This window comes from Camelus bactrianus, chromosome 5 (assembly GCF_048773025.1).
Source record: "Camelus bactrianus isolate YW-2024 breed Bactrian camel chromosome 5, ASM4877302v1, whole genome shotgun sequence".
NCBI lineage: Eukaryota > Metazoa > Chordata > Mammalia > Artiodactyla > Camelidae > Camelus > Camelus bactrianus.
The window spans coordinates 60,837,676-60,857,163 of NC_133543.1; the positions used below are offsets into that span (position 1 = coordinate 60,837,676).

Sequence of the window (19,488 nt, forward strand, 5' to 3'; positions counted from 1 at the left end):
AAAATTAGGATAAGAATGAAAGAACTTTTAGGCATTAAGTGAAATGTCCAGTTTCTTAGATCTATGTTATTAGAGGTATAAAAGTGGGGTGAAGTGTCCAAAATTATCATTTTGTGTGCTCATAGTAATTTTTATAATTATTTTAAATTATAATTTAAGTTATAATTAAAATTATAATTAATAACTTGAGGTTCATAATTGTTACTCTTTTCATTAACAATGTTGCTGTTAATTTATTGGTTAACTCAATAGTTGGATGGCCACCAAAACATCAGGTTGTGGGTGGAGTGCAGGTCACAGGACGGGTAGTAGTGGATGTTTAATTTATCTTAATGAAACATTTGGAACTGGTATACCATCACAGAACAGATAAGCATGGCTGTAATTTCATAGCATCATAATGAGTTCATAAACCTTTAAAAGTCACTTATCCAGTAATTTCCTCAGTTTTTCAGACTTTTTTTAGTGTCATCCAACCCTTTTCAATGTTTGATATACTCACATACCACACATATATTTTGAACACTAATTGTGTTGCTAGCTTCTGAGAAAACAATGATAATCGTGACCACCAGACATCTTCTCTCCAGAACTTATTCTAGTGGTGAAAAAAACCAGACAGTGTGAACATATTGCGTTGCAGGGGTGCCCAGCGTGCAGGGCAGTGGGAGAGAGAGAAGCCACTTTTGTTAGGGGTGCACAATGCTGGGTGAAGGGGGTTAGCAGTGAGAGTCAGCTGGGAGAACTTCTAAGAAGTCTTGACACTGGCACATAAGCTGGGTTAACCAGATGGATGAATAGGAAAGATGTGGAAGGCAGAGGGATAGCTTAAAGTAAGGCACAAAACACAGTGTTTGGACCCCTGGCTTTAGTTAAGCATGGCTAAGGCAAAGGAATGAGTTGGAATGACTGCAGTGGAAAGTGAGGCAGGAACTGTCTCTCGGGCTGCATCTGCCATGCTAATCAGAACTCTATCTTGAAGTTACTAGAGGACATTAAGCAGGCATATGACATTATCAAGTTTGCTTTTGGGAAAGTGACACCTCCCACCCTCTTCCCCCCATGGCTGGCAGCGTGAAAATTGGAGGAGGACTGAGAAATCAATTAAGAGTATAATCCAAGTTAACTCAGGTTCAATCATGAAATTTTCAGATCTTCTTTATTTAAAAAATTGTTGTAAATCTTCATTCATTTCAACCTAAATAACCGGAATAGTAGAAAAGCAAGAAAATGCCTTTGCTAACCCCGGGTGAAAGTTCCCTGCCCTGGTCTCCCAGAGCCTTTCGTTCATAACTCTTTGCATGTATTTCTAATATTTGCAGTTGTTCATCAGTCTGTCCTTTATATGCTCAACAAAGATGGGAATTTTTTAAGCTATTTTTGTATCAGGGAGTAGTAGACATAATGATTTCTTACACAGAAGCTTTCAGTTAAAATCAGCCATTCTTCATCTTTAACCAGTAATGCTTAAAAGCATAAATTTTGAAACTTGTTCTTTAACTCTATCCTTGAACACTGTCTTAAATCAATTCACAAATAACTATTAAACGCCTACTATGTGCTTTACATTTACACACACAGTTTCTTAAACACAGTTCTTTGATACAGATGTTGATTAGAATGATACAATATAAACATTGAAGAAACTTTCTAAACTCTAAATTGCCAGGTGAATGTTTACCTTTCTTATTATTATGATTATCCTCATCAGATATTTTGCTTCGGGTCACATTCTTCTCTGGTTGAACCAATTTTTCTAAATGTTACATTCTTTAACATCTAAGTCTGTCTTTGAGAACTCATAGAATCATAATATTCGGTAACTGAAGTTTTCTTTGAGCTCTCTTAACCCTCTAAGTGGCCAAGAGAATTGTTTGTGCAGGCGTTTGCCCTGAGACTCTAGAAATTGTACCTTGAATACATCCCTTAAATCCCAGGGTGCTCAGGATTTCATAGAATGTGCATGAGCCAAATATTCACTGAATAGTAGGTATTATTACAGATGGGTTGACTGTCTTTAAAATGCTAAACGACCTCTCATCCAGAAGAACTGGGGCCAGAGCTGGAACTTGAAGTCACTTACGTGTTTGCATCTGCAGCAGTTCTCTTCCCAGTTCACAGGATGGTGAAGCCTTTCTGCAGTTTGGTTTTTAAAGTGGTCTAGTTATCAGTAGAGGCGACCAACCTGCCTTAAGAAACTAATTCTAGTCCAGCATATTTTAGTGGCACCCACTTGCTGGCCACAGCAGTCCTTTTCCATGCCGTGCTCACTTCCACCCCAGCATTCTGTTTTGGTGGAAATTGTCTCTCTATTCTCCTTTCCTCCCCGTTTCCCCCAGATCCCTCTTTGGCTTGGGCAGCAGCTAGTTCAATATCTATGCAAGGATAAAGAAAAAAAAGAGAAAAAGGCTTCTTTTAGAAAAATACTTTGATATAATCAGGCAAATATGTTAAAATGATAGAAGCAAGAAGTTAAACAGAAAAGTCAAACAGAAAGCAGACTAGTTTAATTGTAAGAGTTAGGCAGTTAGGTAAGTGGGGGCACCAGGCAGACAGGTGGAGGAGAGGGAGGATGGTCTGGAAGATGGTGTTATGCCCGCCTCCAGCATAAAGGAACTTTACTTCTTCTAAGTGAGTGCCAGGAAGAAATCAGTTAAAACTCAACAGCCATGACGGCACAGTAGTGGAAAGGACTTAACCAGACACGACCCAATGTTCATTGCGTTATAATTAGCATTGTGGTTTAGGCACACCCCCCCCAAGGGTTTTTTGGTGTACACTACGGGTCAGAACATGTGCAGAAGGGGCCAAACATACTAAGCATTCCAGGGGCAAGAGCCATCAACCAATCAAGAGACCACCTCTAAGCCAGAGTATAGGAGAAAGGGGAGACCGAAACCTCCGCCTTTCCTCCCTTGGGTCAGCCCGCCTCCCGCTCTGGAGGGTGTACCTATCTTTTCCTAAATAAATCCTTTGAAATCTTTTGCTACAACAGTGCACTCCATCTCCCGTCTGTAATCTTGTCTTTCAGGTAAAACAAGGACTGGGGTCTTTTCTTTATCTTTAGGTAACATAACTAACTAAAAAAAAAAAAACCCACAAACTTCTCTTGGCTAAGTGAATTTATCTGAAAAAATGGGAAATTGAGTTCTTTTTAACATGGATTTACATCTACTTTCATGGGGTCATCTCCCATGGTTGTGTTTCCAAATTAATTTTTTGTTTGGGATAAGTAAATGAAGAAATGGGATTTTTAGTTTCTAAACAAAAACTAAATAATATTACTTAATTTTTAGGCCGCATGAAAACAAAACTTATCTCGCTGTTGGAAGCATGAAGACGTTAATGCTGAACGTGTCCTTGTTTAATGCCGGAGATGACGCATATGAGACAACTCTGCATATCCGACTGCCCACCGGTCTCTACTTCATTAAGATTTTAGATCTGGTAAGCATAGAAAACTCTGCAATTTATTTATATGCCTATTTGTTTATCCCAGAAGTGAACACAAAAGAGTCTTCCAAGAAAATAAATTCTTTGGGGATGATTTTCTTTTCACAAACCATCCTTTAAACATGTGACCAGTTTCTTGTTCCTTCCAACTAGACCAGTTGTTCCATTTTTCCTTTAGGAAGAGAAACAAATAAACTGTGAAGTAACAGACAGCTCTGGCATAGTAAAACTTGACTGCAGGGTGGGTTATATATATGTAGATCATCTATCAAAGGTAAGCATTTCACATTTTTGTTACTAACATGAATATAAAATACTTCATGTTTTTCCTCTGTGCTGCATACAAATAATTTGTTATTACATTATTATTGTTGTTGTTGTTGTTGTTGTTGTTGTTATTATTATTATTTACTTAGGGTAAGTAGCTAAGTGATGAAATAAAACCAAAACTACCTGGGCTTGAGATCTTTGGGATTGTGTTTACATTCTTGGCAGTGTTCACTATTTAAAAAAAAAAAAATGGGCACATGTTTATGTCAAGCAGGCACATGAATGTGTCAGAATTCTGCTCCCCGGTGTCACCCTTCCCCCTCCCCCGGCCCCGAACCTCACCCCAGGTGGTCCTGTCTGCTGGGCATGTTACCTCTGCTGTACAAAAAGGTGTTTCTGGCAAGAGGCCTCACTCAAGTTGTTAAAGCATCTCCATTTTGTCAGTCCAGATTTGCCTGTCTTTACATTCAGAGGAGGCTTTGTCTCTGAATATCACTTGTGGAAATGCTGGTGCTTTAAAATTGCTACAAACCCACCAGCTTCCCCATAGCTAGCTACCTGAGTGAGGGGTAGCCTACTCGTTTAGAACATCATTTCAAATTTGCACTTCACAGAACATAAACAATAAGAAAAATTAAAATTATAAAAAAAATCTTGTACTTTATATATGTGTCTCTGCGTGCTTTAGATTATTTTTAAAATGGGTGCTTCTGTCTGTGTTTTTCAGATAGATTTCAGCTTTCTCCTGGATGCCAGCTCACTCAGCAGAGCAGAAGAGGATCTCAACATCACAGTGCACGCCGCCTGGTATATTGCATTATGAAAAAATAACTGTGCCAAAGGAAATGAACCCCTGACTTTTTTGGTGGCCCGGGGGGGTGACCTTAGGGAAACCATGGAGCAGTGTTCCACTGTCTGCAGGAGAAAAATTCTCTTATGTGATCTGTTAAAACAAACCAAAACACCCTCTAACCAACATAGAAGCAATTATCTGTGTAAAATAATGAGAGTAAATTTCTGCCAACTCTGACATAAAAATTTCTTGCTATAGCTTCTACTTTTATCCCCACTCCTTAAAAAGGGTTCTGTACACCAACCTCCAAGTATATAAGGTATATACATGGGGTGTAATTAGTTCTTTGAAGATGATTTTTTGCTGGCTGGATTCTAAGGCAGTGTTTCTTGTTTGCTTCTGTAGCGAAAATGAAGGGGAGGTAGGCAACCTGAGGCGTAACAAAGCGACTCTGACAATCCCTCTCAAGTATGAAGTCCTGCTGACTGTTCACGGGTAAGTAGATATGGAGGCCTCCTGTAAAACTGAGCTGATTCTAAATTCCGTCAATTCTTAAATTATTGGTCAAAACCATATTTAAATATTTTTAGGGAGACTTTATTTTCTGTCTCTTGATAATTACCCCAGTGTTGTAGTCCAGTGCTTAGCTGCTCATTATTTTAACCCACTCGTTAGTCATCACTGAGATCACCTCAAACGAATGCCCCGAAGGTGATTCCTTTCTGGAATAACCTCTAGCGGGTGACCCAGCCTGTCAGTGGTAGCTGTGTAGACCGGGGCCCCAGAGTGACGGGGAGCAGTTTGGTAGTCATGCTCAGTGGCCATGGCAAGCGTGAAGTTCAGAGAGGTGTCAGCTTGGCCAAATCACCATTCTCCAGAACCTGCGCCTACTTAGGCGATAAATGAATTGAGACACTAGAAAGCAGGCTACAAGGTGTCCCTTGTCCACTCTTTATACCCAGGAATTAGAGTTCCTTACCCTCGGCCCCAGAGCCAGCATTCACTGATTCCTGCCAATTTTAGCAACTGTTTGAGGGGACTCTCCTCTGATCCAGGAAGGAGATGTGACAGAAAAAAATTAGAGTATTAAGAGCACCTTTTGTGATTCTACTGGAAATTATTGAGCCCATTCATCTTTGTTGAAAAGCACATTTTCAAAGCAACAGAAGGTAGGAGATGGAGAACCAGTAGACAGATGAGCTTTTCTTGTTGCTCTAAATATAAAGCATCCCCAATCATTTTTAACCACCCATAAACATGGCATATAGTTATATAAAAATAAGTGTCTGAAACTAGTGGAACTGAGTCTCACAAGTTTGTGAGATAAAACAAGCAGGAGAAAAGGGAGCCATTCCAGAGAGAGTATTGGAGAGCAAAGAAAAGCCAGTTGGGGGGTTTTGTTCACCAGCTTGGCCCTTGCAGTAAAGCTTTCTCTGCTCCAAACTTGGGCAGGGGTGCGGAGCCGACTGCATGTTTCCCGGTTTGGAATACTTACCTCGTCTTGCCTCCTTGATTTGGTTGTGATGAGTGTGTCATCCTATTTTTCCATTGTCTACATCTTGTTATTGTGGGCAAGGAATGCTCTACTACTATTAAGCTGCCTAAACCTACAACATTTGAATATTTCTGATTTCTTTCCTGTAATACCTCATCAAATAAGACAGTTAAATTAAATCTGAATTTGTTTCTGTCAGGTTTGTAAACCCACCTTCGTTTGTGTATGGACCAAAGGAGGAAGACGAGCCTGAAATGTGTGTGGCAGAAAAGATGAACTTCACTTTCCACGTAAGAAAAGTTGATCGTGTTGACTTTTGTAACAAACTGAAAGAATGTTACTGATGCTTTGCTCCAGAGGACATCATGTAGGTGTGATGTCCCCTGGCTTCGCAGGACCACAGCTGGCCAATGGTAGGGAGGGAGCTGTGGCAGGGTACTCACACCCTTGCCTCTCGGGCCCCTGCTCCTCCTTTCCTATCTGTCTTGTCCCTGTAACTGCAGCCCGTTCTCCTTGTGCAGATGGGAGCGAGCAAGCGGGAGCAGCGGTAGTGCCTGAAACAGGCACAATTAGGGGAGGAAGTGAATCCGCAAGAGATGCATACAGAAGTCAGGACAGGTGAAGCAAAGGCATCTTGGGGTGCAAACCGGCGAAATCTCTTCTGGGTTTGAGCTTTACACAAGCCCTAACCTCACCAAGTAATGGAAGCTTCCATCTGCCTTTCCAATTAAGGTCCGCTTACAGCCTTTCAGGCCACAGGTGTATGCCCTGTGACATGTGATGCATCATTTATTAAATAATCTGCTTAAAAGGAGTGCTATCATCATCCAGAAGCATTCATATACTAATATAAAGATTAACTATTATTAAATAAATTTTTTACTTTCAAACTGAGATTTTGGGTGCATCGTGGATGCTGATGTTGAGTAAGTAACTGGAAGTAATGTTCACAAAAATACCTTTTGAACCAAAAGCACTACTCACACCTTCTTAGAGCTACAGAACAGTCTATAGAATGTGAGTGAGTCTAGATTAGGTACATTATGATATTTTGTAAAGCAGTGCTTTCCCAAATATATGTCAGAATCCCTTGAGATGTTTCATCCAAAGTGCAAATTCTTGGGTACTGCCCCAGATTCGGGGAATAAATGATCTTGAAATTCTATCGAGTGTATACTCAAGTGGTGGTTATCCTAGTATAAACTGGTGTTGGAAAAATGTAGCTGTCTGCTTTGAAGACCAAGAAATGCTCCTGTCTCAGTTCATGGGGGGTTTATGTTCTGTAAAACAGAGATTATGTTGGATGCTCAAAGGCCTATTTATTAATTTACAATTAATAGTTGACAAATATTTTCTGGTTAAATTACAATGGAATGACTGGGCCTGGAGATACTTTTCAGTCTGTAGGCTTGGTGAGTTGTCCGTGTATAAAGATGGAGGTTGAATGTTACCAGGCAAACGTGGAAGAAGAAAATTGTAGGTGAGATTGGTTATTTGCTGGCATCGGGAAGGCCTTGTCCAAAGGTCTGGGCAGTCCCCGGTGCTGACACTGCCTTTTGCAACTGCCCTGTGTTTCCAAGGTCTGGCAATTACCATGTGTCCCAAAGCCAGAGACACATTCTCCTCACCTACATCGTATGCATTTGAAAGATGCTTGTAATCTATCAGTCACACTATTTCAGTTAGATTATTTATAGCATATTTCTTCTCCAACTTACTGTATTGTTTCTATAGTTAAGCTCTCAGGAGGCAATTATTTTGGCCCAACTTCCTCTTTCAGGGTTCTGCAATCCCCTAGTTTATCACCAACAATGAAATGTCATCTTCTTATACATTATTATTAAAAACCTGTTTTATTTTTTCTAAAACCCAGTAATCTCCCCTCTTCTGATTTTCTGAGTGCATCAGCATTATAATTATCCTGAATTAAAAAATATTTTTATTCACTTACTGCTGCTGCTGATTCTCTCAGCACAGAGCAATTCTGTGAAACCAATATAGAATTTAGAATTAGAATACCCAGGTCTTGGTCCTATTTCTTATCACTTTTGAACTTTCAGTTTGGGTACCACATTAACACCTCTTAGCATTTTTCTTGAGCTGGCGAATAAATAAAGTCAGCCTACCTCATGGGATAGTTATGAAGACAATTAATCATGGTTTTTGAGATACATAATGTGCTGTAGCAATGGTCAAGTGGCCCTTGAACAACACAGGTTTGAACTGGGAGAGTCCACTTGTATGTGGATTATTTTAATAGTAAATACTACAGTGCTCCACAAATCATGGTTGGTTGAATCTGTAAATACAGAGCAATCGTGTATACAGAGGGCTGACTAAGTTATGCTCAGATTTTCAACTGTACAGAGGGTCAGTGACCCCTAACCCTTCTGTTGTTCAGGGGACCACTGTTTATGGTTGGTATCTTTTTCTTTGAACTATTTCTGCAATAAACCATCAGTGTAGACATTTTGATCTAATCCACCCCCAAAGGAGAGGGCTAGGAATAATGACTGAGTTATATTATTAACAAACTTGTTAAAGTTCTGACTGTAGATATTCTGTTCCCCTCTGCTGTGCAGCCACCAGCTGCAAACCTCCACCCCTATAAATGTTGCTCATTGGTATCTGTACTTTCATAAAAGTATTTTTAACGGTTTAATTTTTTTTTCTTATCAGGTCATCAACACTGGCCAAAGCATGGCTCCAAATGTCAGTGTGGAAATTATGATACCAAATTCTTTTATTCCCCGAACGGATAAGCTGTTCAACATTTTGGATGTCCAGGTAAAAACGTGTCCTTTCCTTTATTCTAAGTAATATTTCTAAAATGAAGATTTCTGTTATTTCAGTCAAGCTTACTCTAAGCTATGAATTCACCATGCATGTGTTATGTACACTTTGAATATTACATTAGAACTGTAGGATTACAGTAGAACGTCTGGTGTGACTTATACAAAACAGAACTATGCTGTACCATCTTCGGTATATTTTCTTTGTGAAATGGATCTGTGGAAGTAAGTTAATTGGTAGAATTCTCCATAAAGCTTGAGGTTACTGCTGAAAAATCAGTATTTCAAGCCTTTTATTAATAAAGAATATTGAAATCACTACTTAAGAATCAATATTCTTATGTTAATGATTCTATCAGAATTGTTTTTTTACCTTCCCAGTTTCAAGACAAGCAATCAACAAATAAACCTACTAAGTAGATTTGAGATGTAATCCTTAAAAATCTTGCTTGAATTCCAGATGTCATAACATGTTGTGTCTCTAAAGCCTAAGGAATGTTTAATTTCACACTCATGGTCCTAATTTCTGTAAGGTTAAGGCCATTTATTTGATCAATTTAGGACCAAATTTTGCTGGGTTTTTTGTTTGCGTTTTTGCTACGGAGACTTACTCTCTTCCAAATAAGTCTGTCAAAAAATATTTTCACAATTTTTGAAGTACTTGAGCTATGTTAGAAAAGGTAAGTTTTAAAGCCATGCAGCTTTTGTTGCTCTTTCCAATACTGAATAAGATTTTTCTTGCAGACCACTGCTGGAGAGTGCCATTTTAAGAATTATCAAAGAACCTGTGCATTAGAGCAGCGAAAAAGTACACTGGAGACCCTGAAAGACATACTCAGATTTTTGTCAAAGACTGATAAGAGGCTACTGGTAAGTTTCAGTTTTCAGGTTGTAGTTTTTGCTTTCCAACATACAGAACTAAAACACTTAAAACCAAGAACCAAGGGGTAAGAACTGTCAGTTGAGTGTAGGAGAGAAACAAGTTCAGGGTAATATTCTTGTAAGTGAGGAACAGGCATGATTGGAAAGTTGAGATAGACCCAGCATTAAATATCTACTATATAGTTTCACTATTTATCTAACTAATGCCCAATTCATGCCAACCAGACCTTTTATGAGGCCAAGATGTTGTCTAAGGCTGAGAAGCCTTTGTGGCATGAGATTTATTTTCACTCTTTTCATTTTAATCAGTTTATGGAAGAAAAGAAACTCAAGGAAGCAGTCTTACCCTTTAAATGATCCAAGTTTTACAAGAACACAGAACATGGAACCTAGCAAGACTCTGAATAGGTGTCTTTATTTTTTCTATCCCAGCAGATTATAAGAACACCTGATCCAGTTCAGACACTTTGCTTTTGTCATAATTTACTAAACAAGCATTTGTTTAAGGCACGATAATTTTTGCAAATGTCGTTAAGGGGAGCACATCTTGAATTCCACGTAAAATGTTTGAGCCATCTTTTTAAAAAAATGTTGAAATTTTAATGTAGTTCTTTTGTATTCTTTTCAAGTACTGCATAAAAGCTGATCCACATTGTTTAAATTTCTCATGCAATTTTGGGAAAATGGAAAGTGGAAAAGAAGCCAGTGTCCACATTCAGTTGGAAGGCCGGCCATCCGTTTTAGAAATGGTAAGTCTAAGATACAGTGACAGCTTTGTGGATGAGATTTCACATAGAAATCTAGGAACTCAACCATCTTATACAGGTTAGTGGGTTTGTAAGAAGGTATTCAACAAATTAAGAAGTTATGAATGAGAGTAAAATCTGGAGCAAAACACTAAAACTGTTTCCATTGCTCACTTCAGAATACATGATCTAAATGACATGGCTTTAGTAATTAAACATAATTATAGTTTATTTTACAATCTTAAGTTTTTGAGAAAGTATGCCCAACTATTTATGAACCTTGATTAAATCAAAAATCCTTAAAATTTTTTCTGAATTACTTTATGCTTAAAAATCTATTTTAATATATACTTAATACATTTTTACTAAAGGCTTTCATAAAATCAAACATCATCAACAATAAAACAAACATAGAATAACAAAAACACACTTTTAAGAACTTTGAAAGGTTGAATTTTAAAAGAATTAAATACACGTTGGACTTCTTCCTAGAAAGGAGTACACATATTTATGAGAAGTACTTTGAGGTAAAATTGGTTTTATCTGGAGTTCTGTTCAATTTCCTGATCTGATCAATATGGATAATCTCTCTTTTAACAGGGTTGTTGCAGATTAGATGATTTTTATAAAGCACTTAGTAATAGCGCATGGCACATACTAAGCCAAAGGCAATGACAGCTATTATGTTTTAAGAGGACTAGTTGAAATTACCACAAGGTGGTCAAGAGGAAGATGCATCAGACAGGGACATAAGAGACAGACGTTTTAGTTTCCAGTTATTTAAACTTAACGTGGTTTGTCTTCATACTCAAGGTCTAGGTTTCTTAACAGGGGGCGCTATTAACACTGTGGGCCAGACAGCTCTCTGTCGTCAGGGGCTGTCCTGTGCACCGTAGGGTACTTACCAGCATAGCTGGCCTCTACCCCGCAGGTGCTAGTAGCACTGCCTCCCAAGTCTGGACAGCCAAAAATGTCCCCAGACATTGCTGACTGTCCTCTTGGGGACAGAATCATCCCTGTTGAAAAGCACTGCTCTAGATCAAGTACGTCATTTGTTTTCAGCCCTAAAGTTCTACATACTGTCTCCAATATGTTAAATAACCTTTTTATACAGTAGTTTTTATCTTTTGTGGGTCATAAACCTCTAAGAATTTGACTAAAGAATATATTCTCATCTAACCTCATGAATGCACATATGAAAAAAAAAATCTCAATTTTGACTACAATTCAAACATCCTTTGAGTCTGTGCAGCCCATCCACAGATGCCCAAGCTCTGTGGATTCTGGGTTACAAGAACCCCTGTGTTAGTGAAGTTCTGAGTTCTTCCTCTGATTTTGTATTTGCGTGCTATAAAATGTTTGTACCAGATTTTTTCATTATGCTATTTGGAAAGCCCAAATAAAATAAATTTGAAGAAATGTGTATCAGGTGAAGAAAACCTTTGGGAATATTCCCAATCTGAGAGAAAAATGCATGGTAACTATCAAATATTTAAATGCTAAGTGTTATAAATATGTAAATCAAGTTCTCTGCAAAGTTTAACAAAAGGATTGCAACAATATGATTTCATATAAATGACTACCAAGGCCATGCCTTTGGAACTAAAGGAAGCATTTGCATTGCATCACAAATTATGAACTACAAATTGTGAAATAAATTGGAAAAGATAAATGATGAAAACCTTTAGATAATGTCTTCATGAACTAAAACTATGAATCAGGCTACAGTGACCTTTTTTTATTATTATTAAACAGGATGAGACCAGAGCACTGAAGTTTGAAATAAGAGCGACAGCTTTTTCAGAGCCAAATCCAAGAGTTATTAAACTAAACAAGGATGAGAATGTTGCACATGTAAGATTACCTTTTTAACTGAAACACTAAAATTGTGTGTGTGGGGCGGGGGGAGTCAGGAAAATCATGGAGAGCCTGAAATACTTCCCTGGGAATTGGCATTTTCCACAAGTGGAAGGAGGGAGGGACACAGCTTTTTCAGGAGGTGAATTTGGTAGGACGGGTTGAGGAAGAACCATGGGTACAGCCCATTACACTCCCTGTTTCTGCTAAACAATTACCAATGTTACCTAGTGTTGTGTTAGACCAGCAAGAGAATGGGATGGATTTTCTTCGTACTATCGGGGATCACGGAGGGGCCTCAACAGAAATAGGAGCAAAGTTTTTAAAGTGCTGGCCCTTTATGTATGTGTGTATGTAGGTTCTGCTGGAAGGACTGCATCATCAAAGACCCAAACGCCATTTCACTATAGCGATTATTGTAAGCAGCTTGATACTTGGACTTATTCTACTTTTATTGATTTCGTATGTTATGTGGAAGGTAAGCCTTTAATAATTACCACTGTTTAACCACTCAGAAGGCCATTCTTGATTTTCTCAGAGCCAATTTGTGACTCCTACATTATTAGACTTAAGCATTTCAGTATTATTAATGTTAATTTTTAAAATTCTTCTGTGGATATATAGTAATGATCTCTTATTTCTCCCAACTTCAGTACCAAAGTCTCTCTAGAAAAATATGCCTACTTAAATACTACTTATTTTCAACCAATGGTCAAACTATAACACTAGTTTTAAAAGATGTTCTGTCTTAAAAATTTGGAAAACAGCATTTTTGTTGAATGTCAGTTTTGAAGTATGTGTATATCACTGGGAAGTCCTGCAGTAACAAAAAAATGTTCTGTAACCCAGTATTTTCTATATTTTTGCTGACTACACTTTGATGTATAATATGTTCCTAACTATACACTAGTGACTATGCAATGCTATTTTCAGGCTGGCTTCTTTAAAAGACAGTACAAATCCATCCTACAAGAAAACAGAAGAGACAGTTGGAGTTACATTAACAGTAAAAATGATAAAGATGACTGAAGACGTCTTTCAAACTGAGAGAATTAATAAGCCTCAGGTTAGAGTAAAGAAATTAGTAGACATTGTTTACAAGAAACCATGAATTTTGCTCAGACTTCTACATACATTTTTTACTCATGACCTTGTGACATATTATGTCTAAATGCAAATGGAAAACCAAGCAATTATTCTTGGAGAGAAAATAACTGCAAAGGTAAGATTTTAATACATCTAATCGTTCAGCTCTTAAATGGAAAGACACTAACACATACAGTTTATTAAAGATAAGTAATCCCTTGAAGAGATCCTGAAATGAAAGTGGACCTGCATTAAAATCATGTTGAGGAAGTAAACGACTCCACTGGAGAAATCTTGAAATAGGTGTCATTTACCATATATATATATGCTTGTTGCTTTGCTAAAGTAAATTCCGCTGAATAGGTAATGCTTCATTTGTAATACATTTTTGAGACTTGTTGGATTAGGGTCTCTAGAAATATTTAGCAGAATTTTTCAAAGAACTGTTCCCAAAGTTTCTGATGAATAGAAGAGGACTGTTATCATTTTAAAGCAGAGTTTAGCCTTACAGACATTGATTTGTAATTTCCTGTGGGCTTTGCTCAACAACCATATTTATCCAGCTGTTTATGAACATTATGGGCAGTCTTCAGACTGAACTTATACACTGGTTTGAGCTTAATGGGGTGATGTCTGGATAATTATTGTTTATACAGCTATGGCTTTTTTTCTTTCTGTAAATATATACATAAATTTTTAAAAGAATGTTTATATAGGTATAAATCCACTAGTCCTTCTGTATTATCAGGGGAAGGGTACCAAGGATTAAACTTTAAAAACCCATCTTTAGTCAAATTTATATTCTAAAACAGCTTAAATGTTGCACTATCTGAAATATAAATACACTGATATATGTAAAATATGAAAACTGTACCTCACTAATGATGTTTAAAAATCAAAGCTCTGCAAAGATGATATTGAAGGGCCAATATGTCATACAAATTAGATCCTGTTTAAAATACTGTCAAATTAAGCAAATGTACAAATTCTTATCAGGGTGTAACCCTTTTCTTCTCAAATGTGTGATACATCTTTTTACTAGGTTTATAAGAGCATTCTCTTCTGTATGGCAATAGAAGCAAAATTCACAAATTTAAATTGGAAAATACAGATTTATCTGGTATCTGATAAATGTGACAGAATTTCCATGTTTTAGTGATAAGTGAAACATTTAAGTTTTTTGTTGATCTTAGATTTTTTTTTATGATGTAGCTGTTTCTTTCTGGATGTAAAATAATTTGTCGTTAAATGTCTTTTCATTTGCAAATAGTCATTTTTGTAATATTTATTCATACATATGAACTAAATGCTGATAACTGCAGGATATAATTTCATCTGTTTTGTCCCTGTTTGTCTTTGGAAGATGGTTGTGGTCAAATTTTCAAAACCTGTTATAGGAAGTGATTAAATAGGTAACTTAGAGGGCAGTCTTTACTACTTTATTTTGTTAGACGAGTTCTCTGCCAACAGCTGTCTTCCCCAGACCACCTAATCCCGCTAAGTTGTCTAGTCACAAACTGGTGGCTAGAGAAATGCACAGAAACTTGTGAAGACGTTTGAGCAGCAAACCTCCTGAACTAGGTGTCTACCAAGAGAAATTAATTGCAATTTAAGGGATGCTTTTTTTTGTTATGAAAAACAAGTAGTTCTTTCAAGAAAATGTCGGGGATCATTGGTGGAAAATCAAATCGAAATTTAGAATTGCTTTCAAGATGATCCCCGAGGATATTTAAATTTGCTTCTTTCCTATGAGAAATGACAGTATTTCAGGTGGTACTGAGTCCACTGAAAACAGTGTGCTATAATGGTCAGATGACATGACCTCTAGAACCAAGAGGAACACAGCTCCCTATTGGGCCGGGTTCTAACCAGTCAGATGTTTTGCATAGTTTATGTGTATTATGAATTTCAAAACCCTGTTTTCAACATCCACAGACTATTCACACAACTGGTACCAATAACTTAAAAATAATCTACCTTTTTTCTTTTGTTTATGGCAAGTAGTCTAATAGATTTTGAAAAAATAGTACTCTCTATTTCTGGTTATGTCATTTCTTAGCTGTGTCATTGTGAAATTTAGTCTCACATGATTAGGCACCTCATCAGGAAATCCAGGACATTCTTATGTGAACTCTGGGCTGTACAGCAGGCTACAGGAAATGTAACACAGAATTATTGGACTCAAATTCAGAAAAACAACCCAAATTATTTCACTTTGGAATTAATATACTTAAAATTTACTTTCCATTCCAGTAATACCTTCCAAAAACCAGAATAAAATTCTTTTTTGTATATTTCATGTCTTGTTTTCTTAAAAGCCATAGAAGCTAATTTTTAAGTAACATCAAAAATAGCAATTTTAATTTCTTTTAAAAATAGGAAAAATTATCTTATTAAAATATGTTTAGTATGGAGATTCTTCAAAAGAGTAAAAATAGACTTACCGTATGATCCAGCAATCCCACTCCTGGGCATATATCCAGAGGAAACCTTAATTCAAAATGACACCTACACCCCAATGTTCATAGCAGCACTATTTACAATAGCCAAGACATGGAAACAACCTAAATGTCCATCAACAGATGACTGACTGGATAAAGAAGCTGTCTACCCAAGCAATAGAAATAAAAGCAAGAACAAACAAATGGGACCTAATGAAACTTACAAAGGCCTGATCTCCAGAATATATAAGCAGCTCATATGACTTAGGAACATGAAGTAAATGCTCAACATCACTAATTATCAGAAAAATGCAAGTCAAAACTACGATGATGTATCACCTCACACCAGCCAGAATGGCCATCATTCAGAAGTCCACAAATGACAAATACTGGAGAAAAGGGAACCCTCTTACACTGCTACTGGGAATGCAGTTTGGTGCAGCCACTGTGGAAAACAGCATGGAGATTCCTCAAAAGACTAGGAATAGACTTACCATATGACCCAGGAATCCCACTCCTGGGCATATATCCAGAAGGAACCCTACTTCAGAAAGACACCTGCACCCCAATGTTCATAGCAGCACTATTTACAATAGCCAAGACATGGAAACAGCCTAAATGTCCATCAACAGGTGACTGGATAAAGAAGAACGGGTATATTTATACAATGGAATACTATTCAGCCATAAAAACTGACAACATAACGCCATTTGCAGCAACAAGGATTTTCCTGGATAATGTCATTCTAAGTGAAGTAAGCCAGAAAGAGAAAAGAAAAATACCATATGAGATCGCTCATATGCAGAATCTTTAAAAAAAGACAAAACAAAACAGAAACAGACTCATAGACATAGAATACAAACTTGTGGTTGCCAAGGGGTTGGGGGTAGGAAGGGACAGACTGGGATTTCAAAATGTAGAATAGATAAACAAGATTATACTGCATAGCACAGGGAAATATATACAAGATCTTGTGGTAGCTCACAGTGAAAAAAAATGTGACAAGGAATATATGTATGTTCATGTATAACTGAAAAATTGTGCTCTACACTGGAATTTGACACAACGTTGTAAACTTGACTATACTTCAATACAAATATATATACATAAATGTTTAAACATGACTATCCCTTCATATTAAAATTCTAGTTTGCACATTACCTTTATAAACAATTACATGTTACTTTGGAATCATTCATCTCTTCCATGCTTCCTCCATAAAGATTGATAAGTCTTGGGTGTACTCTATAAAGAATATAAATAATATGCATGATTATTTCATCAACCTATATTTTTTTTCACACATACACCTATCAAGTGTGGTGCACAATACCAAATGCAAATCTAATAATAGCCAACAAACATATATTCATGGCAGGGCCGCCATCTAGAAAAGTGTGAGGTCTGCTAAATCAGCAGCAGTAATTACTGTAAAGTCCTGTCATTTGTGCCTGTAGAAAGCTCACATCTAGTGGGCTACCCAGAGAGCCCCCTACACTCTGCCTCTACCCACTGAGTCCTAATGCTTAACCAACAATGAGCTTGCTTGTTCCCAAGCCTGTTTATTACCAGTTGCTCTTGTTAATAAATATGTAAAATTATTCTTATGTGAAGTAAGTTGAATGCTTTGGAAAGTCTTGATAAAAGCAACCTGCTGAACACAAAGTGTTATAATATTTGCTAGGGTTAAAAGGAAAATTTAAAAGACAGGGGGATTAAATTGTAACCATCTGCTATGCAGACAGCTTCAGAGGGTTTAAGATTTTAATCCAGTTTTAAATTTCAAAATGGAAACTGTAGACATACATTATCTGCATCGTTTATGAAAAAGTAAGTCACAACGCCAATGCAGAGAGTCACATCCAAAGAAAATGCTTTGGTTCTGTGTAACAGTGGGTGAATAAATACAAAGTTATACTTCACTAAAATTGTACATGTGTCTTTTTATGCTTCCCTGAATTACAAATTTTAAAAAATTAGCCAACTCCCTGCCTGATAAATTTACAAGGTGGCTTCCATTATATTCTTAGTTTTGTGTTTACTGATAGGCATATAAGGTGGTGAAATAATTAAGACTTACCTAACATGGACCTCTGATGCAACTTCCATTAAGTCACCATCTATATTCCAAGGAAAACTGTTTCCTGAGGCACGTCCACGTGGTCCGTCCTCTTCCTCTGGATTGTGCCGACTGCTATTACTCTTGGGGTAAACTTTTACTTCTTCAACAGTGTAAGTCTCAACAAATGGAAAATTGAACTAAAAAAATAAATGCAAATAATCCTGGTATTTGCTTTATCCCTAACTGCAGTGCAAACTAAGAAAGTTCACTGTGTTCTCTCTTGCAAGTAAATCTCAACATGCATGCTGACGTTTGTTAAGCTTTGGAACTCTAATTAGTTCCAGTTTCTTTGGAAGAAGGAGCCCATTTTCTGAAGCTTTCCCAGCTCATTTAGATCTAGCAGCTGGCAAACTTGTTTTATGGCAAATAGTGTATTTCTATGAGATTGCATACAATCATTTCCAATTAAAGACTAAAATCTTTAATACTGGTCTGTTGATATAGAACATTTATATAGTCCACTGACTTTATTACTGTCAACCAGTTAAGCTGATGTAAAGCAAACTCTGGAGTAAGAGTCATGTTTGGAATTTAATTAGAAAGAACTAAACTTATAAAGGTGAAAAGAGAAAGTCCATCCAATGTGGTTTTTACAGGTGCTTGGCCTGCCTCGTCCTCACTTGGAAGGTGAACAAGTTACAAGATAACTGGATTTGTTTACTGACCACTCTAAAATGGTGCCAAGTCCTCTTCAGTGTTTCTTATTTGCCTAAGGAGAAACTATAGTGAAAAAATACATGTTCCCTGAAATGATTAAGAAAAGGCAGTCAAATAACTTGTTAGTAGAAGTTCACAAACACTCATCTATTTCAGTTTTCAGATAAATGTCACGAGGTTTATTCCAAATGTGTTATCTACATGCTTTTCCCCTTCTTTCACATATAAACCTCAATGAAGTGCAGAATTTTACTTGACAGTTGACAGAAAACTAGTATTTCCCCCAATCCCCTTATTTTACATAGAAACCAAGGTCCAGCAGATTTTACCATTTATAATGCACCGGGGCACATGGAGGATTATACTGAGTTACGCCATCGTATAAGCGGTTCTGAATGAAATACCGAGTTGCGAGGCTCCAAGCAACTCTCTGTGGAAGCAGCAAAGCTCTCTCTAAAGCTGCATAACAGTTGCTGCATTAGACGTCCCATCTCAGGTGTGAGGCTTTGGGGCCGCCCGTCACACTGTGCACTTATAAAAAATTTTTACATCATCATTCATTGTAAAAATAATCTATTTTAAATGAATCAATGATCATTGGCTATTATGGGTTAAATTGTGACCCCCATAAAGATTTCTAGAAGTCCTTACTCTTAGTGCATGTGAATGTCACCTTATTTGGAAACAGGGCCTTTGCAGATATAATCAAGTGAAGATGAGATCATTAGGGTGGGCTATAATCCACCAGGACTGGTGTCCTTGGAAGGGAGAAGAATGCTACGGGAAGACAGACACTCGGGGAGAACGTCTTGTAATGGCAGCATCAGAGACTAGAGTGATGCACCTGAAGTCAAGGAATGTCAGGGAGTGATGGCCTTCCCCAGGAAATCTACT

General features: G+C 37.3%; 2 protein-coding genes across 4 annotated transcripts in view; one reads left to right on the plus strand and one right to left on the minus strand.

Moving 5' to 3' along the window:
* The window catches only part of ITGA4 (integrin subunit alpha 4), a 220,415-nt gene extending 204,747 nt beyond the window's left edge, over positions 1-15,668 (plus strand). For 2 of the 3 annotated variants that reach the window (XM_074363987.1, XM_074363989.1), the window contains 11 exons: positions 3,297-3,447; positions 3,632-3,727; positions 4,451-4,530; positions 4,922-5,011; positions 6,211-6,301; positions 8,691-8,798; positions 9,548-9,673; positions 10,315-10,434; positions 12,187-12,285; positions 12,647-12,766; positions 13,222-15,668. In XM_074363987.1, the coding sequence (XP_074220088.1) occupies positions 3,297-3,447; positions 3,632-3,727; positions 4,451-4,530; positions 4,922-5,011; positions 6,211-6,301; positions 8,691-8,798; positions 9,548-9,673; positions 10,315-10,434; positions 12,187-12,285; positions 12,647-12,766; positions 13,222-13,317 (1,177 nt within the window). In that variant the 3' untranslated portion in view covers positions 13,318-15,668. The other variant, XM_074363988.1, reaches the window with a different exon arrangement.
* The window catches only part of CERKL (CERK like autophagy regulator), a 121,967-nt gene continuing 104,679 nt past the window's right edge, over positions 2,201-19,488 (minus strand). The window contains exons 12-14 of the mRNA XM_045520374.2: positions 17,896-18,074; positions 16,977-17,060; positions 2,201-2,375 (exon numbers count right to left, since the gene is read on the minus strand). Of these exons, the coding sequence (XP_045376330.2) occupies positions 16,979-17,060; positions 17,896-18,074 (261 nt within the window). The 3' untranslated portion in view covers positions 2,201-2,375; positions 16,977-16,978. The remainder of the gene's footprint in view (positions 2,376-16,976; positions 17,061-17,895; positions 18,075-19,488) is intronic.